A 25,343-nucleotide genomic window follows, 5' to 3' on the forward strand; every position below is an offset into this window, starting at 1 on the left:
CCATATGCTCATGCATTTACTTTAAAATCCTGGTTCAYACCTACCAAACTATCCACAACTGTGGCGCCAAGTACCTGTCTGACCTCATTCTACCCTCCTRCCCCACACACACCCTTCGAACCTCCAGGTCCGTACTTGTTCAGCAGCCCCACTGCAGACAAACATTTATGGGTGACAGGGTCTTTCAGTTTTACAGCTCCTCGACTGTGGAACTTCCAGTCAATGTCAGGGCTGTAGAGTCTCTGGTCTTGTTTAAGGCACAGATAACTATGCTGTTCAGAATAGCTTTCAAATACCTATGTTAACTTTGTTCTCCTGTCCACCAGATCTGACGACACCTGTATATACAGTGGGGCAAAAAAGTATTTAGTCAGCCACCAATTGTGCAAGTTCTGCCACTTAAAAAGATGAGAGAGGCCTGTAATTTTCAYCATAGGTACACTTCAACTATGACAGACAAAATGAGAAAAGAAAATCCAGAAAATCACATTGTAGGATTTTTTATGAATTTATTTGCAAATTATGATGGAAAATAAGTATTTGGTCAATAACAAAAGTTTATCTCAATACTTTGTTATATACCCTTTGTTGGCAATGACAGAGCTGTCATGACATTTCTCCAAACAGACTCTCCACTCACTCAAAAACTAAATGAGGAAACAAGTCAAGATCGGATGATGGAAACACCCGTCCCGGTAGAGATATGATATGATGAAAATTACAGGCCTCTCTCATCTTTTTAAGTGGCAGAACTTGCACAATTGGTGGCTGACTAAATACTTTTTTGCCCCACTGTATAAACTTTTTTTGTTATTTTCTTCAGAGCCTTTCTTCAGTGCTTTTCATATTAAATTAATTATTATTATTATGTTTCATCCATTTCATTCTTGACATTGTCAATTCCCCCCTACGTCAGTCAAATAGCAACACAGCGATGCACACAGTTGGGGTTTAAGGTAGTTGTTGAATTTAGTTTTTATTACATCTTACACAGTGTTGCTGGTGCCCAGCATGGTGGGGCATGGCATTGTTTACAGTGCAAAAAAAGGTCCATGTAGCACATCTGAGACTGGCACCATCGTTATACACAGGGCAGGTCAGGGGTCACGGGGGTTAGGCTACACAACTCTGAGATATGTGCTTGTCYATTCAGTAGTACCTCCATACAAGGCTAGCCTTCAGCAACTAACATGCACTGCAAAACGATATATAGCTTAAAATTGTCTCACATCACGGAACTGTTCTTCCGCTATTTTCTTTATTTTTCATTTCCATGCACATTACAGAAACATTTTAGTAACGAATTGCTTAGGCTACTGGAGGGATATAATTCTAATAGTATAAGTTATTGTTACTAGTAGTTTGACTACTTGGTGTAGAGATATTAATTAACAATACGGTAAACATTGTTGTCACTGGTCAGTAGGGGACACACCCTCTCTTTCAGCCAATGAGAGGTTGGAGTATGTAGTATAGAGAAGACAAAGTACAGGGACTTTCAATGGTGGTATCAATCTCATTGTTACAAAAATCTGTACATTTACAAAGAGTATAGAAACAAAAGGTTTGAAAAGTATGTGACACCCTATGTCTCCGATAATGTGCCCTAGCTACGCACACACTGTCACTGGCAAATTGACAGATTTCTTGAAAGAAAAGCAAAAACTGAAACAAAAATACACCCTACATCCTTGGAGTTTCAAGCTACAGTATCTTTAAACACTTCATGAGTGAGGGGAAGGRAGGCGGGTTGGAAGGGGATGGAGGGAGTGTGGTTAGGTGGAAAGGGGAGTGGTTTATAAGGGTGCAGGGGCTGAAATGTCCTCAGCACAGAGCACCAGCGCTAGCTCTGTCCTGTACAGCTTGCCCCCGTCTGATAGCGCCATAATGGCGGTCTTATATGTGGGGATTTTGTTGACTTCCAGCACCTGTCGGAGACAAGAAACAGATGCAGATATCCAACTTGTCATTTTCTTCCCTTGACTTTTATAGATTTGACATTGACCCTACTTTTTCATTTAAATCCTGCGGCTATGAGATGGTCGCCGGCCAAAGCTTAGCTAATAAAGATGACACAAAATATTTGCACAAACAAAGAGGAGTAGGCTCTACAATGCAGGTCACCATATGGCTTTGATATATTGACATCCAGAAAACTATTTTTAAAGTCAGCTGTGAGAGAGAGAGAGAGAGAGAGAGAGAGAGAGAGAGAGAGAGAAGAGAGAGAGGAGAGAGAGAGAGAGAGAAGAGAGAGAGAGACAGAGAGAGAGAGAGAGAGAGAGAAGAAGGAGAGAGAGAGACAGAGAGAGAGGAGAGAGAGAGAGAGAGAGAGAGAGACAGAGAGAGAGCAAGAGAAGAGAGACAGAGGAGAGAGAGAGAGAGAGGAGAGAGACAGAGACAGAGAGACAGAGAGAGGAGACAGAGGACAGAGCGAGAGACAGAGACAGAAGAGACAGAGCGAGAGACAGAGCGAGAGACAGACAGACAGAGCGAGAGACAGAGCGAGAGACAGAGCGAGAGACAGACAGACAGACAGACAGACAGAAGAGGACAGACAACAGAATATCTGTCAGTTCTAAACATGCTCTTATGAGTTTGTTTGAAGAGGTATTGTGATTGTCCTCAGGCCAATCATATCACCACAGGAAACAAACGAGGCCCTCTGTGATATTTGAAGTCTCAAGATGAAAAACCAAAATATTTTGTTGGACTGTTCAGACCTAGATTCAATTCAGATCAAGCGTTAACAGTGAAAGCTGACAGACCGCATAGCTGGTGTTTTAGCGGTGTAGGTTTATTACTAATTCAACTGGCGCTCCAATGACAATGTCGGATAAGTATAACGCCGGGAGCTGCTTGTTGATTTGACAGTCCAACGCAGTTACACTAAGCATCGCTAAATAAAAAAATGAATTGGTATGGGCAGTTCTTGATTATGGGGGTTAAGGCGGAACTGATTGAATCTTGCCCTTAGTCTCCGTCTCTTCTTCCATAATGGAAACAGAATGGAACCCACCTTCTTTGTCTCTCAACAAAATCTTTGAGGAGGCATCCAGCTCATTCTCATCCATATAGCCATTCTCATCCTGAAGACAGAGAGAAGGACAGAGAGAGAAGGAAGAGAGAGAGGGAGAAAGGCAGAGAGAGACAACACAGAAAACAATGTCACATTTTAGCCCGCCTTGGGTTTGGTTTGGTATGCAGTGTCAACATGAACACGCTGCATTCACAAGCCTGATCTCAGAAAACGACAAAACAAGGCAATGAACAGATGTGTATATTTGAACAGCCTGTTCATGGGCCCTTCTGATATTTGCTCATATTTTCTATTCATGAATTTGAACTGTTTGTTTTTGGTCATCTATGTACTGGCTCGTGTGCCCTGAAAGCAATATTATAATATTATAACCACATCGCTGATACCTTTATAAGGATATCCCTATCCACTTTAGGGGAGTTCTCTGTGTGTCCAACTCCATTCAGAGCAATAGAAATACTGTACCATAGAGTCTAGCAATCAATCCTCTGTGTTGGCAACAAGAGCGCCATCATCAGGAACCATGTGGGACAGTTAGTGCCAACATGGCACTTCTAACAATCTAAATCTTTAAACCAGGTTCTATGGTCGAAGACTAAAACAAATGGAAAAGCATGATCAGCCAGCCAGCCAGCCAGCCACTCAGATTAATTGTCCTGTAATGCTCTAGAGGCAAACTAAAGAATGTATTGTCATTTGCTTCTCCAATTACCTGTCTGGATGTCACATATCAGCAAGGCCCAGAACGCCTCCCTCCCTGCCTCCTTGTCTGTCTGCCTGTCTGTCTGTCTGCCCGCCTCCCTGTCTGTTTGCCTGTCAGCCTCCATGCCTGCATGCCTGTCTGCCTGCCACCCTGCCTGCCCGCCTGTGCAACATGAACCTGCCAGTCAATATGGATTACAGGCACTGCCACGGGAGAGAAGGTATGGGCTGACTTGCTCCAGAGACAGTCATACATTATAGGGGGAGAGAGGGAGAGGGTGGGGTAAATGGGGATGGGGAAGAGAGAGAGCGTGAGAGAGCGAGAGAGAAAGAGTGATGGTGGTAGGGGGGGAACATGCACTGTATCCATTGTGCATACAAATAAGGGCAATAGGAAGAGAAATTGGTAGATAGACAGAGAGCGAGAGCAAGAGCAAGAAAGAGAAGGAGAGATAGATAAAGAGGATAAGAGAGAAAGATTGAGGGAGTGCATCCCTGGAGAGCAGCAATTTCCTAGACTAGCACTTTCTGAAGCACTTTCTGTCCTTGTTAATACTGTGTCTTGAGATGCATTGAAACATTCAAAAAGCCATAACAGAGAGTGATTCTTATTTTTTTGAGAGGGTGCATAATAACAATGTATTATTGGAACGTACCTGATCATATAACTCAAAGATCTTGTTGAACTCTCTTCTCGCCATCTTCACATTCTGTAACAGAAAGACAGGAGGGAGAGGGAGAGGAGACAATTGAGTCAAGGTCAATCTGATTTTTCGATTCCATCTCGGATTTATTCTGGGAATAACCACCAACCTGAAACTTGAGTAGAAAGTTCTCCTCGTCCGGTAGCAGCCTGTTGGGAAAAAACCACACATTGGAAGAATTGTGTTCAGGTCATATACAGCACRATGTGTAGACAGATATATCATTCATATCACACAGAACAAAACTCCATAAGCAGACCTTGCCATTTCTGCCAAACACAACTTCCCATCGTGGTTTGAGTCRAATATTTTGAGCTGGAAGAGAAAAATAAATAAACGAATTAAAGCTCTACAAAACAGAAAATGAAGGACTATACTGTACAGAGCTATTTGTTGTAGCCATTTAGCTACACTGTTCTCAATGTTGTTGCTGAGGCTAGCTGCATAAGTATAAACTATATTCTTACTGTGGTATGTGTATACTCATCTAACTTCTTCTCGTCATATGGTTTCTTAGCCTTCTGAAGCAGATCTTTCAAAAAGTTCTGGAAATTAAGCAAAAGCAGAAAGATCAGTTTGACAACAACGCCTGCTATAGCARGTCATTTTAAATGCAATGCTGTCCGGGAGGTACAGTCAGGTCCAAAAATATTGGCACCCTTGATAAAGATGATCAAAAAAGACTGTATAAAATAAATAATACAAATACTGAGCTACAGTGTCTTCATAAAGTATTCATACCCCTTGACTTATTCCACATTGTGTTGTGTTATAGCCTGAATTCAAAATGGATTAAATGGCGAAAAATGTTCTCACCCTTCTAAACACAATACCCCATAACGACAAAGTGAAAACATGTTTTTAGAAAGTTTAGCAAATGTATTAAAAATGAAATACACAAATACCTAATTTACATAAGTATTCACAACCCTTTTCTATGACACTCTAAACTGAGCTCAGGTGCATCCAATTTCCTTTGATCATTCTTGAGATGTCGCTACAACTTGATTGGAGTCCACCTGTGGCCAATTCAATTGTTTGGACATGATTTAGAAAGAACCACACTTGTCTATATAAGGTCCTACAGTTGACAGTGCATGTCAGAGCAGAAACTATACCATGAAGTCCAAGGAACTGTCTGTAGATCTCAGAGTTATAATTGTGATGAGGCATATATCTGGGGAAGTGTATAAAACAATTTCTAAAGTGTTCAAAGTTTCCAAGAGCACAGTGGTCTCCATCATTGGAGAAATGTAAAAAATATGGACCTACCCAGACTCTGCCTAAAGCCGGCCGTCCGACCAAACTGACCAACCTGGCAAGAAGGACCTTAGTCAGGGAGGTGACCAAGAACCCAATGGCCACTCTGACAGAACTACAGAGTTMTTTGGCTGAGATGGGAGAACCTGCCAGAAGGACAACAGTCTCTACAACATTTCACCAATATGGGCTTCATGGTAGAGTGGCCAGACGGAAGCCATTCCTGAGAAAAATACACATGATGTCACGCTTGGAGTTTGCCAAAAGCCACATGAAAGACTCTGAGATCATTGAATCCCTTTGAAAATCTGCAGAAAGACTTGAAGATTGCTATTAGCCRTCACTCCCCATCTAATTTAACAGAGCTTGAGAAAATCTGCAAGGAAGAATGGGAGAAAATCCCCTAATCCAGATGTGCAAAGTTGATACAGACATACCCAAGACGACTCAAAGCTGTCATCACCGCCAAAGGTAATTCTACAAAGGATTGACTCAGGGGTATGAATACATATGTAAATGAGATATTTCTGTATTTCATTTTCAATAAATAAACTTATTATCACTTTGTTATTATGGGGTGTTGTGTGTGTAGATGGGTGAGGGAAAGAAACGCAACAAAATGTGGAAAAGTCAAGGGGTATGAATACTTTCTGAAGGCACTGTATATTGTATGCTCAACAAAAACTGAAAAMTGAAATKATTTTATACTAATACAGTTGCTTTTTTCCACAAGAAGATAGGGGTCAAAATTATTGTCACCCCTATTTTCAATACCTCACCTTGCGAGGATAATGACACTGAGCCTTTTTCAAAAATGTTTTATGGATTGCAGAACACGTTGGAAAGCATCTTAGACCCTTTCTTCATACAGATCCATGATATCCTTCATCTGTGCTTATGGACCTCTTCAATTCAAACCACAGGTTTTGAATGTGGTTGAAGTCCGGAGACTGAGATGGCCATTGCAAAATGTAGATTTTTTGTGGTCAACTAACCATTTCTTTGTGGATTTTGACGTGTGCTTGGAGTTATTGTCTTGCTGGAAGATCCACTTGTGGCCAAGTTTCAGCCTCCTGGCAGACACAACCAGGTTTTTGGCTAAAATGTCCTGGTACTGGGTAAAGTTCATGATGACATTGACCTTAACAAGGGCCCCAGGACCAGAGGAAGCAAAATAGCCCCATAACATCAAAGATCCACCTGCATATTTTACAGTAGGTATGGGGGGATTTTTTCTGCATATTCATATTTTTTGCGACGCCAAACCCACCACAGGCGTGCGTGAAACCCACCACAGGCGTGCGTGAAACCCACCACAGGCGTGCGTGAAASCCACCACAGGCGTGCGTGAAAGCCACCACAGGCGTGCGTGAAAGCCACCACAGGCGTGCGTGAAASCCACCACAGGCGTGCGTGAAAGCCACCACAGGCGTGCGTGAAACCCACCACAGGCGTGCGTGGCCAAAGAGCTTTATTTTCATGTCATCAAAGAAATGTTAACATCTGGAGTTTGCTCAACTTTTTAGTTCCAGGTAAAACTCTTTTGGGTTCCATATAGAACAAAAGGGTTCTACTTGGAACCAAAAAGGGTTATTCAAAGGGTTATCCTATGGAGAGTCAAATAACCCTTTTAGGTTCTAGATAGAGTGTATAGCTCACTCAGAGTGCACATCAATCCAACTTAATTATTCCACAACTTCCTTGACACTACTCTAGGGAAGTTCATAGCCAACGTATAGTACCAGTCAAAAGTTTGGACATACCTACTCATTCAAGGGTTTTTCTTTATTTTGACTATGTTCTATGTTGTAGAATAATAGTGAAGACATCAAAACTWTGAAATAACACATATGGAATCATGTAGTAACCAAAAAAGTGTTAAACAAATCAAAATATATTTAATATTTGAGATTCTTCAAAGTAGCCACCCTTTGTCTTGATGACAGCTTTGCACACTCTTGGCATTCTCTCAACCAGCTTCATGAGGTAGTCACCTGGAATACATTTCAATTAACAGGTGGGCCTAGTTAAAAGTTAATTTCTGGAATTTCTTTCCTTCTTAATGCGTTTGAGACAATCAGTTGTGTTGTGACAAGGTAGGGATGGTATACAGAAGATAGCCAAATTTGGAAAAAGATCAAGTCCATATTATGGCAAGAACAGCTCAAATAAGCAAAGAGAAATGACAGTCCATCATTACTTTAAGACATGAAGGTCAGTCAATCCGGAAAATTTCAAGAACTTTGAAAGTTTCTTCGAGTACAGTTGCAAAAACCATTAAGCGCTATGATGAAACTGGCTCTCATGAGGACAACCACAGGAAAGGAAGACCCAGCGTAACCTCTGCTGCAGAGGATTATTAGTTCATTAGAATTACCAGCCTCAGAAATTGGCAATTAACTGCACCTCAGATTGCAGCCCAAATAAATGCTTCACAGAGTTCAAGTAACAGACACATCTCAACATCAAGTGTTCAGAGGAGACTGCGTGAACCAGGCCTTCATGATCGAATTGCTGCAAAGAAACCACTACTAAAGGACACCAATAAGAAGAAGAGACTTGCTTGGGCCAAGAAACACTAGCAATGAACATTAGACCGGTGGAAATCTGTCCTTTGGTCCACCCGGCACAGCCAGAAGAGGACTGACCACCCCATAGCCTGGTTCCTCTCTAGGTTTCTTCCTAGGTTTTGGCCTTTCTAGGGAGTTTTTCCTAGCCACCGTGCTTCTACACCTGCATTGCTTGCTGTTTGGGGTTTTAGGCTGGGTTTCTGTACAGCACTTTGAGATATCAGCTGATGTAAGAAGGGCTATATAAATACATTTGATTTGATTTTGATGAGTCCAAATTTGAGATTTTTGGTTCCAACCACCATGTCTTTGTGAGACGCGGAGTAGGTGAATGGATGATCTCCGCATGTGTGGTTCCCACCGTGAAGCATGGAGTAGGAGGAGGTGGGTGTGATGGTGCTTTGCTGGTGACACGGTTTGTGATTTATTTAGAATTCAAGGCACACTTAACCAGCATGGCTACCACAGCCATCCCATCTGGTTTGCGCTTAGTGGGACTATCATTTTTTTTTTCAAAAGGACAATGACCCAAAACACACCACCAGGCTGTGTAAGGGCTACTTGACTAAGGAGAGTGATGGAGTGCTGCATCAGATGACCTGGCCTCCAGAATCACCTGACCTCAACCCAATTGAGATGGTTTGGGATGAGTTGGACTGCAGAGTGACGGAAAAGCAGCCAACAAGTGCTCAGCATATGTGGGAACTCAAGACTGTTGGAAAAGCATTCCAGGTGACTACCTCATGAAGCTGGTTGAGAGAATGCCAATAGTGTGCAAAGCTGTCATCAAGGCAAAGGGTGGCTACTTTGAAGAATCTCAAATATATTTTAATTTGTTCAACACTTTTTTTGTGACTACATGATTCCATATGTGTTATTTCATAGTTTTGATGTCTTCACTATTATTCTACAATGTAGAAAATAGTAAAAAATTAAGAAAAACCCTTGAATGGATAGGTGTGTCCAAACTTTTGACTGGTACTGTATATGAGTGAAACTTTGGTATTGGGGTTAAGAAAGACAAAACTCCCCCGAGATTCCTACAAAATGCTCAATTACCAAAATGATTTACAATAAAAAAGGGATTTCAAGTTACAGTCCAGATGAGCCTTGACCTCAGAGGCTCCTTGTGAGCCTATATCCCCTTAATGAAATAGGGAGGACAGTGAGACAGTTCATCAAGATACAAATTGGGAGGCAAGTTACAGTCCAGCATTGCTCACCTTCAGCTCATCTGCTTCAATGTAGCCACTATGGTCTGCATCATAACATCGCCAAGCCTGTAATGAGACAATGAGTGAAATAGGGGTTTGTATCATCAATGAGGAGAGAATAGTTAAATCAGTTAAAAACTATATTTATGCCATGAGCCACTTGAAAACATTTAAAATAGATCATATTGGTTAATAGGAAAATACCTGCATAAATTCCGCACAAGACTTCAATTGTTGCCGGAAAAATAACAAGAAGTTCTCCTCTGTGGGCAATATTTGTACTAGCTGTCACACAGAGAAAAGAGGAAAATATATAAGAGATAACACTGTATTGTCCTGAAACATGGTTACATTGGTTCAACATCCCATTTATTTTTAACAGTTGATCAGTGGCAAAGAATGGCACCCTGTGACAGTTTAGCCACCACCCACTGGGCACAGACGTCATTTAATAAACGTCTAGTTTTGATTTACGTTTGRTTGAGTTGTCAACTAATAAGAATTCAACGTGAAATCAACCAAAAAATGTCACTATGTCATTGGATTTAGGTTAAAGTTGGGTGAAAAGAATACTAAATTCCCTTATGTTGATTACTTTTTGCAAATCCAATCAGTTTTCCACATTGATTCAATGTCATCATTGTGGCGTACCGCGGACAAGCCACCAGGGGAGTCTCGTCGAGGCCTTGTGACAGACAGAGGGACTGATTGCTCACCAGCCATATGGGGCCCGTAAAGCTGCCAGGAGGGCAGCACATGGGAGGGTTGCTACCGGACAGGGCAAGTCTGAGAACGTGATCAGACCAGGGTTGACGTTTACTCAGTATCAGCATGGTCGAGTTGATAGCTCAGTTTGTTCGGGCACAACAAGCGCAACAGAACATTCAGGAACGAATGCTGGAAGAACAGCGGCTACAGAATGTCCGCCTTCTGGAGGATGTCAGGAAGCTGCGAGGAGAAACGCAGACTGAATCGCATCCCAATCAGTTTTTAATTAAGCTAACTGAGGATGACGACCTACCTCTGCACGTTTGAACGGAGGGCACTCCGGGAAGGTTGGCCCAAGGCGAATTTGGCGAGTCTGCTGGCCCCTTCCCTGTCCGGAGATGCCCAAAAGGCGTATTATGAACTCAACACCGAACAGGCGGCTAACTTCGACTGTCTCAAGAGGGAGGTACTCAGCCACTATGGGTACAGCCTGGCCCGTCGGACCCAACTGGTCCACGACTGGAGGTTTGTGGCCGAAGCTTCCCCCCAAACCCAGATGAGCGACCTACAGTGCATCACCAGAGCATGGCTCCTAACCGATGTAGCCACCCTCCATGTTATCGACAAAGTGGTCATGGATCGCTTCTTACGGGTGCTACCTCACATGAAGAGGGTGGCAAACCTACGCGCCCAGACCTTGGAGCTTGGAGGACCTCTTGTGAGCTGTGGAGACATACCAGAATACAGAGGCCCTGCTGAAAGGGATGCAGGCCAAGTCCGGGAGCTGTCGGAGGGGAAAGAAGGATGACCCCACCACTGTACTCCCCAATCCGACAGGACTGCAGACCCACGGAGAGACAGCCGGGGGAGAGTCGACCCGCTGCCAACAACCCCAGGTGGATGAAGAATGAAGGAGATGTTTTGAGTGTGGCGCTCGGGAACACCTCTCATGAAATTGCTCGGGTCAAGAGGAGTCAATGCCATCAGCGGGCCCTGGAGATGAGCCGGGCCATGCAGTAAACTACCTCATCTCATGTTGGGCATACAGTGAACCACCCATGGTGCCGGTGAAAGTCAATGGTCACGACACACACGCTCTGTTGGATTCTGGGAGTGTGGTAACACTGTGTCAGTCTCCTGTGTCCACGGCGACATTCAACCGGGCAGGCGGTATTCGACCAGGCAGGCCACCATCGTGACGCCACAAGGAAGCTGTCAGATGGTGGTGGGTGCTGTACCTGAGTTGCCGGTACCCCTCCTCGTGGGACTAGATTGTTCGCTGTTCGCGGCAATGTGGAGGCACGACCTGGAGTTGGGGGTCCGAGGGGGCGCCAGAACCAACCTCGCCTGGTGAACAACCGGAGGACGAGCCCATGCTTCCCCTCTTCAATTTCCAGTGGGAGGATCCGAACTTGAAAGCCGCCGCGGCCCAAGTGATAGCGGTGGATGGCCAGCTTGTTCTGGGGGTGAGTGACTGGCGATACCTGTTGTATCAGGTGTCCCACGAACAGGGGGAACTTCGAGAGGTGCTGTTGCTGCCCCGCTGGTACGTCGGAACCGTTCTTCAGCTGGCCCACACCCATTTGTTGGAGGCGCACCTGGGAATGGAGAAGACCCGGAAATGCCTGGTTCTACTGGCCCGCGATGAGGCAGGCCGTGGAAGACTATTSCCGCAGCTGCCCCGAGTGTCAAATCACCGCCCCAAAAGCACACTTCCGGAACCCGCTGGTTCCCCTACCGATCATTGGAGTGCCGTTTGAATGCATCGCCATGGATATCGTTGGACCCCTGGTAAAAATGGCCCGAGGACACCGGTACATCCTGGTAATAGTAGATTATGCCACCCGTTATCCCGAGGCCATTCCCCTACGGGAGGTGTGGGAAGCCTAGCCAATCCCCTTACGCAGCGTGGTGGAACACGTAGAGACAATGAGGGAGCGGATGACAGGCATATGGCCAGTGGTAAGGGAACATATGGCGAAGGCCCAGTGCGCCCAAGCCAAGGTCTAAATCAGGGGAAAGGACACAAATGATTGAGTCACCAGTTGATTCTTGTGTGGCGTATTGCGGACAACCCACCAGGGAGAGACTCGTAGAGGCCTGGTGACAGTCGGAGTCTACATCACGCGGCGGTGGCTCCCTCTGCTGGACGTGCCAGGTCTCAACGGGTCCTCCGGCCAGGACTAATTGGGGCTGATTGAGGCTGGTGAGCAATCAGCCCCTTATTGAGGCTGGTGAGTAATCAAGGGGCTGATTGCTCACCAGCCATACGGGGCCCAGAAAGCTGCCAGGAGGGCAGCACACGGGAGGGTTGGCGGTAGTGAGAGGTCACTACCGGACAGACGTCCTCACGGTCTGCTAGAACTGAGGGGCTCGTGTTCTACCCCAGARGAGACAGCGTTCCCCGGAGCCCAGAAGACGGTAACCTGGAAGAGGTCTTCTGGAGGAGACTGGTTTCTTTACATTTTCTTTGTTTTAAACAAACACCCTTGAAACTGAGGTATCACACTTGTGTCTGTCTGATCTGTGTAAACGTCTTGATCAAACCCACTGGTCTGCCACATTAATTTTTTTAAATAACGTGAAACAATATTGATTCTACCAGTTTTTGCCCAGTGAACAAACCCAGCTGGCTGAGACCCGGCCTAAACTTTCAGACTACTCCTGCGAGACTATCCATCAGACAGCTGCAATATAACCATTCCGGGGGCATTGAAACACCCCATGCCAAAAATGTGTATTCATACAGGACTCCTGTTCTTCCATCATGCTCCTGGAGAGCCTAATCTAAACGGCAATCTCGTATTCCAAACACAATAGATGTTATTTCCACTTTCAAATTATGCATCTTACCTCTATTTTTGTGTAATCATTGTGTGTTTGAGTACGTTGGTGCGTTTGTGAAGAGCTGAATGACCCTGTCAGGACCCTTTCTGTCAGCTAATGCTTCAGAGTATCCATCTATAGCAGAGCTATGAATCCCCTTGGCCAAGTGACTATCTTTTAAAATTATATTTGAACCTTTCATAGAGGGAGAAGCCCCCTCTAAACCTGTCAGTGTTTCAAGATCCGGTGTCCCTGAAAGTCCCAAATTCTAAGTGGGTCTTAACCTACTGTGTGTGTATACTGCATCATGAGTTTATGTAGATTCTCACCTCAACAATTCCAATTTTGGCATCTGTATTTTTCTCATATTCCTGTACAAAAGCCTTCATTTGGTCTGTAAGCTCCTATGAGAGAGAAAATTAGTGTCAATTAATTGCAGTAGCTTTTGCCTTGAATTACACACATCTCAACATATAAACATATAATTAGTTGACAACGAAACTAAATAGGGATTCACACATCCTTATAACAAGTAATTATGTTTTATGCAGGGAAGTAGTTTAGTAGTTTGAAACTTTTAGTAGTTTGAAATACAAGCACTGATAACATGAGGGCTCAGTAATCTGCTCAATTATCTAGAAAGGCTATTTAGTAGGCACTTGGGGCCGTGAAAGACCTTGTATACCTTGTGTCCTCACAAACACCATTTAACATGCTAAGCAGACGACCAAGTTATCCAATCTGAATTAGATTAGGAGCGAGTGTTGTAATCTTCACCCATCAGAGCACAATTCTAATAGAGTTTTGCACAGGTCCGTCCATGTCGCTGCACACATACAGATGGCCACGAGAAGTATTGATTATGCATGTACGGAGGGGACTAACCAGCTCTCAAAGTCTCACGTCAGAATTAGACGTTGATCCATGTTTCTCAAATGGCAAATTTCGAAGTTGTTCCAAATGTAAAGTTTCAAAGTGTTTAAGGTTAAGTTTAGGCATTAACGCTGAATTTTTATGGTTAGGGTTAAGTTCAGGCATTATTCAAAATTCTTAAGGTTAGGCATAAACTATGAATGGTTAAGGTAAGGGTTAAGGTTTTGGATAGGTTTAAAACAAAATATAAAAAACGACATTCTATTGCTAGATTAAAACTTGCAACCTTTCGAATCAGATGCTTACGCCCATCTGCCATTCCCGTTCACAACGCCCTAGTAAAACCAAAACCTACTTGAAGGTATGAGCCCTCACTGTTGCCCCTAGAGGCTGGTTCCATGTCATCTTCCGACGTCCTCAGACATTGATGGACGTCGAATACTGACTTGTATCACAGTTGACCTGGCTGCACAGCCAGCCAGCTACTGATGTAATGCCTGGTGTGGMGGGATAGAGATCTCCACTGACATGTTCAGTGTAATTGAATCGAGTTGACAAGGCACTGATACTGTCAGGTACTTTCATAGAAGCATATGAAGTGCCTCTAGAGAATGCTAAAATAAGTTATAATAGAAGATGCTTATGAAGGTCCAATGCAGCCATTTTTATCTCAATATCAAATGATTTATGGATAACAATTAAGTAGCTTACTGTGATTGTTTTCCATTAAAATGGTCAAAAAGAAACAAAAACAGCTTCTTAGCAATTTTCACAGTATTATTACAACCTCATAGTGTGGAAATATATATAAAACATAGGAAATCACGTTTTTGACTACACACTGGGCCTTTAAAGGCAGCCATTTGAGATTGTCTATGTTGGGACTGGGAAGTGTTACATGTGCCAATGTGATACTGTAGATACTGTATGATGTGTAACACTTAAAGGGTAGCACTTATCTGCTACATGGCCTTGCGGTAAGCCTGATGAAGTGGGCTTTATTGCATGCATAGTTAATTGCGTTCTTGTGTTGCATATTTGTGTACGGTATAAATTAGGCTTTATGCTGCAAATTGAGCATTGCTGTAAAAGATGGACATGGCCTTTACTATGATCTCTCACTCCCATTGTGTCGATGGTAAAAGTAAATTAATTGTAAGATAGATGTAAAAAAACAACTAGATTAAATTTGATATCCAAGGATAAAAAATCAATATTAGTGTATCTTACACCTAGACCACACCTATACCATCATTGCGCAAAATGGATATGTGTTCAACAAAAGTTTAACATTCACCTTCTACTACCATTTCTGTCAAGTCGTCTACGCATACAGTTTGACGCATACGTTTGATAAATCCAACGTATGCACCACACAGAACGCACTGCAAATGCCTCTGCAACGCAATGCTGCAAGGCAAACTCAGCGTTCCATTGGAAATGAATGTACTTTTGCTGTACAAAAATGCAATGACGCTATCGGTGTGATTGAGGCGTTAGTACTATATGTTTTTATGAGAACATCAGAAGTACCTTAGTACTGACTAATGTCTGTTTTATAGAGCCTTTCTATAATAGGAATATAAACACAGTAGGACACAGATTTTTACATTTGCATTTCACCTACAAAACACAATCAATAAAAGCAATGCATTGCTTCAAGATCAATGTGAACCATATCCTGAGATGCTATAAACAAATATCTGTAAATCCCAGTATCACACCAGCGCTGACCAAATATCTTCCAAATATACGACCATTATCATTTCATAATTTTCCTTTCAGAGAAACTGGCACGAGGTTAACTCTAGAGAAGAAGACCACCTTGCATACTCACTGGAGAAAAACGTACACGTAGAACGTAGGCAATACGTAGCAACATGTAGAAAGTAGGCAATATTCTAACATTGGCCTTGTCTTTCGGGGTAAAATGATTATGTCGTATGAAAGGAAGATGTACTAAGAGTGAGCTCTTCTTCTAGTCCATGTGCGTGTCCATTGAGTAGATGCATGGCGGCCATCTTTGGAAGCCATCTTTATTGCTGCATGACATAATCAAAATCATGTCCACTATCCAACGTCAAGTGACTCTGCAAATGTTAAAGTGCATGTTTTATTGAATTCCATGTAATTTCAAAGTAAGAAGACCCTGAGCCAATCAACACACTGCATGCGCTATGCAGTCAAAACCAATCATTGATCTATGGATTGATCTCTCTGATGATGATGCCCATGCAAAATGTGGAAACCATCTTTGGCATCTCTCTGCATAAGGTGGTGTCAGATATGCTAATAACTCCAATCCTACTTCAAAATGCACTTCAATGGTGTTTTCTCACTGGCCATTGATTGGGCAGTTGTAAATGGCCACTTAATTTGATTGTAAATGCTGCGATTTTCCATAATCAACTCCCCAACGTGCTCTCTCCCCATAGAGTAAATCAAAAGGTGTTTTCAGTGTCTGGCAAACGTTGAGCCATTACTCCTGTTTAAAGATCTGGGATTGAGTGCCAAATGGCTTGCTCTATAGAGGCTTGGCTAATTGCTTGTACACAGAATGGGAAATAAGTGTTTAACCTTTCCCAAATGCAAASTMGGARAGTGCACTRCAGTGCTATTTGTCACTGAGCAATGGGTGACTCAATCCAATTCAGACCCCAAAACGCTGAGTAGAGACACAAATAAAAATACCAATGTCAAATAACAAGGTCAGAATGGAAAACAGAATTTTCCAAAACTGCTTTTTCTGCATCGGGGCTTACAGTTGAGCAAGATGGAAATGTGGGAAATACATCCATCAACCCATCAACTTGACGCAACAGCAATATGGGGTTGTTCCATGTCGTTCAGGCATGGAAAGACATGGAATATTGGTAGACCAGACATGTACTTGACACCTCATAACTAGTCATAATGTATTAATCAATGTCAATTGACCCTTCGCTAAGCCCCGCCCCAGAATTCTGGCCAACTAATCATAGCGCTCCAATGGATAGCAACTGTCTCGAGTACTACACCTCAGGGAAGCTCATGTTTGAAACACATAAAAGCCAGTGAGGGCTGTGAGAAAACCTGAGTTCTTTAAAAAAAATACATGTTTTAAATGGCTAAACAATGGAATAATGCACCAGTGGTACTTGTGATTCCAGAACCTGTTTATGTATTTTTAGAATCCAAAATTATACTTTTGTTACATTGTTTGGTAGTTCATCTGGTTAGCTATTTCTCAGGCTTATTGACCACCAAACGTTGCTAATGCTAGCTAGCTTGCCACTAAATATAACTTGTTTTCTCGAAATGTATGTTAGCTAGCTAAGTTAGCCATGTTATTAATACAACTCCAATCTGCTGTCGACATCAGGATACGATTTGAGAGCACTAGTTAGCTCCAAAAGGGGTTAGTACGCTTCGACTGCATGCTGACAGTGAATTCAGAGCCATAGATTCATTGGCTAGCCACACTACAAACATAATTTTACCAGGTTCCAGTGAAGCAATTGTAATGACAATCCACTACAACATACCAGAGAATTTCTTGATTAGCAAGGGGTAGTCAGTGTATAATTTCATTGTGTATGAAAAACACAGTTTGAGATCATTGTGAGGGGGATTTCGCCAGTGGTTAGAAGGGGGATTTGTGCTTCCAGGGAAAATGTTGTCCGCGGTTGCAACAGTAACCAAGGGGGGTGGGACTTAGTGAAGGGTCAATTAAGAACAACCAGTTTCACAATATCATGACAGTACTTTAAAATGGAAGCTCAGTGAAGCGTTACATGAAATGCACCATTTCCATCTCTTGAGAAAACCCTGTGATCATTGAACCAACAAGAAATCTAAAATATGCATTTAGACTCTTCTGTAAATTAAATGTTGTCAATGACATGCTCTATACTGCATTTTATAATCCAACCTTTTGATTATTCTAGTAAAAAAAACATTTCAGATGACTGATTATTATTATAAAAAGCAAATGGCACTATTATGAGTGATGAGGATGTTGACAAGACAACATTATGTCACTGCTGAAACAGACACAAAACTTGTAGGGTGTGCACATAATACCAGCATCAGGGGTAAAATGGCTTGGTGCCTGTAATATCTGGTGCACTGAGTTCTCTTTCTCCCCACCCCACTTACCACAATCTCTCTCTCTCTCTCTCTCTCTCTCACACATTCACACACACACACACACACACACGATGTTTTAACTTGAAAGCTTTCAACTGTGGCACCACCAGTAGCCTAATCAACCACCCATTGGTTTCACAATGTCTATATGTCTRGCCTACTGTATGACCTATCTGATGAAGGTAATTGGAATGAGGGTCACACCAAACGCATTTAAATACTAGATACAGTTCAGTTTGAGAAGACAATTAGTTGTCAGGCCCACTGCCAATACATTCATGTTTTAGAGTTTAAAATTTTTAAAATTATTCAGTTTACTTACAAGTCCTGCCTGTTTTCGAGCTTGCTGAAGTTCTTTTATAAAACTCTGCAACTCCTTCCCTTCAATATATCCATTACCTGCAAGAAGTAAGCACCAAATCAATCAAAGACATGCGTAAAGTAGCCTACATTAAGTTTAAGAACATTACGCATAGGATCAAATCCATCATTTGCCGTTTCATGACAGCTGTATGACTGAACTTCCATTTTAGTGCCTAAACCTATCACCATATTATAATAATATTTTCCAGTCATTTATAGTTTTGTAAATATTGAAAATGTCGCTATAAAATGGTGGTTAATGGTTCTAAATCAAATATTTGTCAATCTAATTTGTCAATGGATAAAGTTGAGAGAACAAATATCAGTCTTGACACCGAAATCAACTTTTTCATTCAATATACTGTAGGCTACTACATATTTTCGAAAATCCGCTAAAAAGCGCAAATGGTCCATGAGGGTCTTTGGTCGCAAAACTTCCCAAAAATCGTTTTACTTCAGTGCCATCTGCATGAATAATCCACAATCTTAAAGAATAAATTACCATCGTTATCATAATGGTGAAAAATATCCAGGAACTGTGATGCAGAGATCTCTACTCCTTGCAGGTAAGCGTTTGCCATGTCGCGGGTTAGGTTTGGGGACGGGAGCGCGTACCAGATAGCTGCACTGGCCGAGGATATGCTATGAATGAGACGCTGTGATCAGTCGGTGCCCGGTATTTAAAGGGAGCACTATCACGCTAATCTTTCACTATAGCCCCCCCCTTCCCCGACGTTGGGAAACTAGCCAAACGCGCAAGTCACCTCCTCTCTTCCCGCCGCAGGAATAGCGCGAGCTCAGCAGCACGTTGACGCGCGCCAGGGGGTAAGGGGATGTGAGATCCATTTAAATGAGCACCCGCTTTTCGTACTTTTCATTTCCCCCTCCAGATATACGCTCCATCCGACAAAAGTGTAGAAGTTGTTCAACCAAAAAATAGCTCTACCCCCTCTTCTTTATTCTGGCATTTAAGGGCCATCCAAGGGCTCTTTATGAAATAAAACTCATAAATGGATTATGGAGTAGCAAAAGACTTGTGCAAAGTTACATAATCTTAAAAAAAGAAATTACAGAAAGGATATTTTGAAATGCGAATTGCTTGGACCCTCCATGATAGTTTGGCTGACTCAACTCCTTGTCTAACTATGCAGATTTAGGATTCTGTTTCTTACTTTTACATTTCATTTAGATTTTTTCTTACACCATTGTCTGTTGTATTGGGTGGTGCCACTCATTAGAGAAGACTGGTGACTGCTGCCTCATAATGTGTGTTTACAGGGAAATGGGACAGACATAGTCCACACAATCAATAACAATTCAGTGCACGAGGTGGCTTTGGGAGATGGGGAAATGGAATAGAATAAAGTGAAGATATTACCTTCAATAACCGTTATTGTGAGTGACAAGAGAAAAATTGAACTTCGATATGGATGGCAGTGGTCAATGAATGCTATGGAGAGTAAATGTACCCCTGCATATAAATGCAGCACAGGTCTATGACTTGTATGGCTTCATACAGCATTGTATCACAAAGTTACTTCTATATGAATGTATTATGAAGAGGGTTATGTCTCTTTTTCGGGTTGTTGTACACTATAGTACAGTGCCTTCAGAAAGTATTCATATTCTTTGACTTAGTCCACTTTTTGTTACAGCCTGAATTCAAAAGTGAAAACATGTTTTTTTTATAATTGTTGCAATTTATATTGAAAATGAAATACAGAAATATCTCATTTATGTAAGTATTCACATCCCTGAGTCAATACTTTGTAGAAGCGCCTTTGGAAGTGATTACAACTGTGAGTCTTTCTGGGCTGTAACGTTCCTCGTCTTCGTCGGATGAGGAAAAGGAATCATCGGACCAACACACAGCGTGTTAAGTGTTCATATTATAATTTCATTCAAAACTGAACACTAAACAAAATAACAACGAGAGTGAACGAAAACGAAACAGTTCTGTTAGGTGAAGACACACAAAACAGAAAACAACTACCCACAAACACAGGTGGGAACAGGCTACCTAAGTACGGTTCTCAATCAGAGACAACGATTGACAGCTGCCTCTGATTGGGAACCATACCAGGCCAAACACATAGAAAAGGACAACATAGAACAAAACATAGAATGCCCACCCCAACTCACGCCCTGACCAAACCAAAATAGAGACATAAAAAGGATCTCTAAGGTCAGGGCGTGACATGGGCAAGACTCTTAGAGCTTTCCACACCTGGATTTTGCCCATTATTCTTTTCAAAATTCTTCAAGCTCTATCAAATTGGTTGTTGATCATTGCTAGACAACCAGATATGGAGACTGGTACTCAGTAATGAGTTATATTGGATTTGCCCCAAACATAACACTTTTTGTATTCAGGACAAAATTGAATTTCTTTGCCACATTTTCTGAAGTATTACTTTAGTGCCTTCTTGCAAACAGGATGCATGTGTTGGAATATTTTTATTCTGTACAGTCTTCCTTCTTTTCCCTCTGTCAGTTAGGTTAGTATTGTGGAGTAACTACAGTTTTTTTGTTTTTTTCCAACCTCAGTTTTTTCTTATCACAGCCATTAAACTGTAACTGTTTTAAAATCACCATTGGCCTCATGGTGAAATCCCTGAGTGGTTTAGTCCTCTCCGGCAACTGAGTTAGGAAGTACGCCTGTATATTTGTAGTGACTGGGTATGTTGATACACCATCCCAAGTCTAATTAATAACTTCACCATGCTGAAATTCAATGTCTGTTCTTAAAAATAAAAAAAAGAATCAAATCAACATTTATTGTCACATATACATATTTAGCAGATGTTATTGCGGGTGTGGCAAAATGCTTGTGTTCCATCAATAGGTGCCCGTCTTTGCGAGGCATTGGAAAACCTCACAGGTCTTTGTGGTTGAATCTGTGTTTGAAATTCACTGCTTGACTGAGGAACCTTACAGATAATTGTATGTGTGTGGGGTACAGAGATGAGGTAGTCATTCAAAAATCATGTTAAACACTATTATTGCACATAGAATGAGTGCATGCAACTTATTATGTGACTTGTTAAGCACATTTTAACTCCTGAACTGATTTAGGCTTGCCATAACAAAGGGGTTGAATACTAATTGACTCAACAAATTTCAGCTTTTCATTTTTAATTAATTTGTAAAAATGATTTTTTTTACACTAATTACACTTTGACATTATGGGTTATTGTGTTTAGGTCAAAAACCAAAAAATCTCAATTCATTATATTTTTTATTCAGGCTGTAACAGAACTAAATGTGGAAGATGTCAAGGGGTACAGTATGAATACTTTCTGCCAGTTACTTCAAAGTCCTTTCTGTAAATGAGAAAAACAAATAAAAGGTGTTACGATGATGATGATGATGATGATGATGCTTATCATCATTGACATGATTCAGCTTGTTCCTGTTCCCGGGGCCTCCTCTCATCCACTCTCATCACACTGTCTCTTCTCTTTCCCATCAGTCACTGAGACAGGATATGACATTGTCATTCATCATTATAAACTGGGTGGTTCGAGCCCTGAATGCTGATTGGCTGAAAGCCGTGGTATATCAGACCGTATATCATGGGTATGACAAAACATTTATTTTTACTGCTCTAATTACATTGATAACCAGTTTATAATAGCGATATGGCACCTCGGGGGTTTGTGATATATGGCCGCGATGCGTCGTGCCTAAGAACACCCCTTAGCCGTGGTATATTGGCCATATACGAGCTTGACGCCCTGATAAGTTCCTTTCCTGAGGATGGCTCACCTCTCACAGTTCTGGGTGACTTTAACCTCCCCACGTCTACCTTTGACTCATTCCTCTCTGCCTCCTTCTTTCCACTCCTCTCCTCTTTTGACCTCACCCTCTCACCTTCCCCCCCTACTCACAAGGCAGGCAATACGCTTGACCTCATCTTTACTAGATGCTGTTCTTCCACTAATCTCATTCGCACACGCGAGTATGATGATGTTTCAAAACTTGAAACTGAGAGCTTCATAAAGGGATGAGAAATGATGGTTTAGTCCTCTTACCGGAGGGAAAACTGCGTTAGACATCTTAGGACAGTAATTAGGTTGAGAGATAGTTAGAGTAGGATAGGGGATAGTGTGATAGTAAGACATTCCCAGGAGTCTAATGTAATAAAAACATAAGGACTTGGCTATCTTTTGTAAGTTGCAGTATTTAAAAGTATTCACCCCTCCCAGCCGCCCTTCCCTTTTCTTGGTCAACAATTAATACATAATATTAAGATACAGAAATGTCTATTGGGTCGGGAGTGCTTCAAAACAATGGTTGTTCGATCATAGGCCCGTCTCCATTACTCACAGCTTTGTGTTGGGCTGGTTGGAAAAATTCACTGCTTGACTGGAGACTACAATATTGGTAATGTGTGTGGGGATAACAGATTGTAGTATCTCAGTGTTCAAATAAATAATTTTAAAATAACACCTATAGGATTGAACAATACGGGCCTAGGTTTAGGCATTGTGCGAACTTAGTTATGTTGACTGTTAATGGGTGCACATTTTTAGACTCAGCTGAACTGCTTTAAGCTTGGCATATACAAAAGGGGTTAGAAAATACTAATTGAGCTCAACAAATTTGCAGGCTTTTCATTATTTACTTGTAATTTTGGTATTAAAGTGATTGTTTTTTTACCTAATTAGTATTTGAATATTAATAGGGGTTAATTTTGGAGTTTTATGGGTTTTCAAAAACCAAAACATCTCAATTCAATTCCTTTTATTTTAATTCAGGCTGTAACAGAACTAAATGTGGAAGATGTCAAGGGGTACAGTATGAATACTTTATGGGGCCTGAGGATTTACTTCCACAAGAAGTCGCCATTTTTCATGTTAAATGAGAAAGAAAAAAACAATAAAAAGCGTTTATGAACGAATGAATGATTAGATGAAGCTGAATGATGCATTCACTTATCATCATTGACATGCTTCGCTTGTTCCTGTTCCCAGATACCCCCCCCATGGGGCTTCATACCTCCACTCATAAACCACCTTGTCCTCTATCTCTTTCCGAATCATCTCCACTTGCGACAGGCTCAAGACATTGGGGCCCCTTGCCTTGTATAACTTGGTGGTTGATGCCCTTGACTGCTGATCTGGCTGAAAGCCGTGGTATACAACTGGAAGATGAGTAGAGTGTGTTTTACCAGAACTTCCGTCATTGATTAAGGTATTAAAAAACATGTTATTCCTCTGCTCTCAAAGTGTACATTGATTGTCCTACAGTTATTTAATAACTGGGGCATACTGAGCTTTCGGGGGGATTTTTGTGGAGGCTTACTCTGGGGGCCAGCGGGCTCGGCACTCAGACCCCCCTAAAAGCCGGGGTACTATGGGACACGGCTAATACAGAGCATTGTAACGCCCGCTGATAATTTTTCCTGGAGGAATGGCTCCTTCACCTGCACCGTCTGTGGTGCCTTTCACCTCCCACATCTAACGTTTGAACGTCGATTGTCCTCTACTCTGGCTCTTCTTTCAAACTCTCTCCTCTTTGACTCAAAACCGCTCTATGCCATCGCCTACTCAAAGGCGAGCAATCGCTGAACCTCAATCTTTTAAAAGAATACTGGTTATTAGGGGCAACAAGTCTCATGCAACTCCCTCAAGAATCTCCGACATGGGGCATCAGTGTTATCCTTTTCCCTATTCGCTCATCAACGCCCCCCAGTCAAAATGCCCTAAACTTGGATGGTATCAAGGCCGTCCCAACGTTCGCTCTTCATCACCCGTACTTCTCATCCTCTTTCATCCTAGTCCTCGTCTTCCTTCTGCTCAACGCTTCTTCATAATCTCTGGATTCTGCTCCTGCACCCTCTCGTCCTTTTTGCATTTGGCCTCTAATGTCCTATCTCCGGCACGGCTGCGGTCCTCTCCTAAAACGCTCGGCTCGACTATACACTGGAGTACCAGAACAGGGCTCGGTGCAAAGGGTCCGAGTATTGGAATTGAGGAAAATTAGCAATTCGCTGCGGACGCTGAGCATACCTATTCACATAGCAAATATTGCAACTCGTGCATCTTATCGCTTTTGATTTTAACTTCCATCTCCTGATTATTCTTTTGGCATGAATGGTTCTTGGGCATGGGCAAAACAGTGTCATTCAAGTGAATTTGAGGCTTGTGTGATCTGAACACCATAACAACTCTCAAATCCAAAAAGGCAATAGGCTCTTTTTGAGCTCTTATCGACATGTCGATGATTTTAATGCCTCAGCATTTATATATGTGAATACTCTTCTGTCCACTAGCGCTCCAGGTGGACATTGATTGCATTCTCCCTTTTGCCTACACTCGAAACTTTTAATCCTCGCCCTCTCTGACACCCCCTCTCCTCTCCTCTCAGAACACACCAACACTCCGAAGAAAAGAGAGGAGGATGGGAGGGAGGAGGGGGAGGAGGAGAGGAGGTCTCAGGGAGGGAGGAGAAGGTGGCCAAAGAAGCTTCCTAGGTTAAGCAGGCAGATGCTGGAATTTTAGAGTTGAGTAGAAAGTGGCTTTAGCAGCAGAGACGAAGAGGAGAATGAGAAGAGGAGGGTAAGTGAAGGAATGCCAGGTCCGCGAGGGAGAGCGAGTTTCCCATTTCCGCTCCGGCTGCCGGAGCCTGTTTCTGTGGCTCGCAGTGAGGTCGTTCGAGCAGGAGCAGGAGGGAGGACGGCCGGCTGGAGATAGGGGATAGGAGAGTCAAAGGGGATGCAGAGGGGAGGAGAGGGGGTTGTGAGAGGCAAGAATCAGGAGCATGGTTTGGAAAGGTTTGAGCAGAGGGAGAGATGATAGGATGGAAGAGGAGAGATAGCGGGGAGAGAGAGCGAAGGTGGGAACGGGCGATACATCAAGATAGGGCGAGTGTGGGAAGTGTTGGATGAGGAGCGGAGAGGGAAAAGATACAATGGTAGTGGATCGGAGACTTGGAGGGAGTTTGCAATGCAGGA

General features: G+C 42.5%; 1 protein-coding gene across 2 annotated transcripts; it reads right to left on the minus strand.

The window, feature by feature from the left end:
• Positions 1–1,126: 1,126 nt before the first annotated feature.
• Positions 1,127–19,054, minus strand: calb1 (calbindin 1). 2 transcript variants are annotated; one of them, XM_023988997.2, is made up of 11 exons: positions 18,888–19,054; positions 18,345–18,421; positions 13,351–13,425; positions 9,692–9,772; positions 9,497–9,553; positions 4,911–4,988; positions 4,703–4,758; positions 4,553–4,592; positions 4,396–4,449; positions 3,022–3,086; positions 1,127–1,935 (listed from the first exon to the last, which is right to left on the minus strand). In XM_023988997.2, exons 1-11 carry the CDS (start codon positions 18,964–18,966, stop codon positions 1,797–1,799), a joined length of 801 nt encoding a protein of 266 aa, XP_023844765.1. In that variant the 5' UTR covers positions 18,967–19,054; the 3' UTR covers positions 1,127–1,796. The 2 variants fall into 2 exon arrangements, with proteins under 2 accessions (XP_023844765.1, XP_070300056.1); XM_070443955.1 differs by having other exon boundaries at positions 1,227–1,928; positions 3,017–3,086.
• Between the last annotated feature and the right edge of the window lie 6,289 nt (positions 19,055–25,343).

The sequence above is a fragment of the Salvelinus sp. IW2-2015 genome, linkage group LG6.1 (assembly GCF_002910315.2).
Source record: "Salvelinus sp. IW2-2015 linkage group LG6.1, ASM291031v2, whole genome shotgun sequence".
Classification (NCBI taxonomy): Eukaryota; Metazoa; Chordata; class Actinopteri; order Salmoniformes; family Salmonidae; genus Salvelinus; species Salvelinus sp. IW2-2015.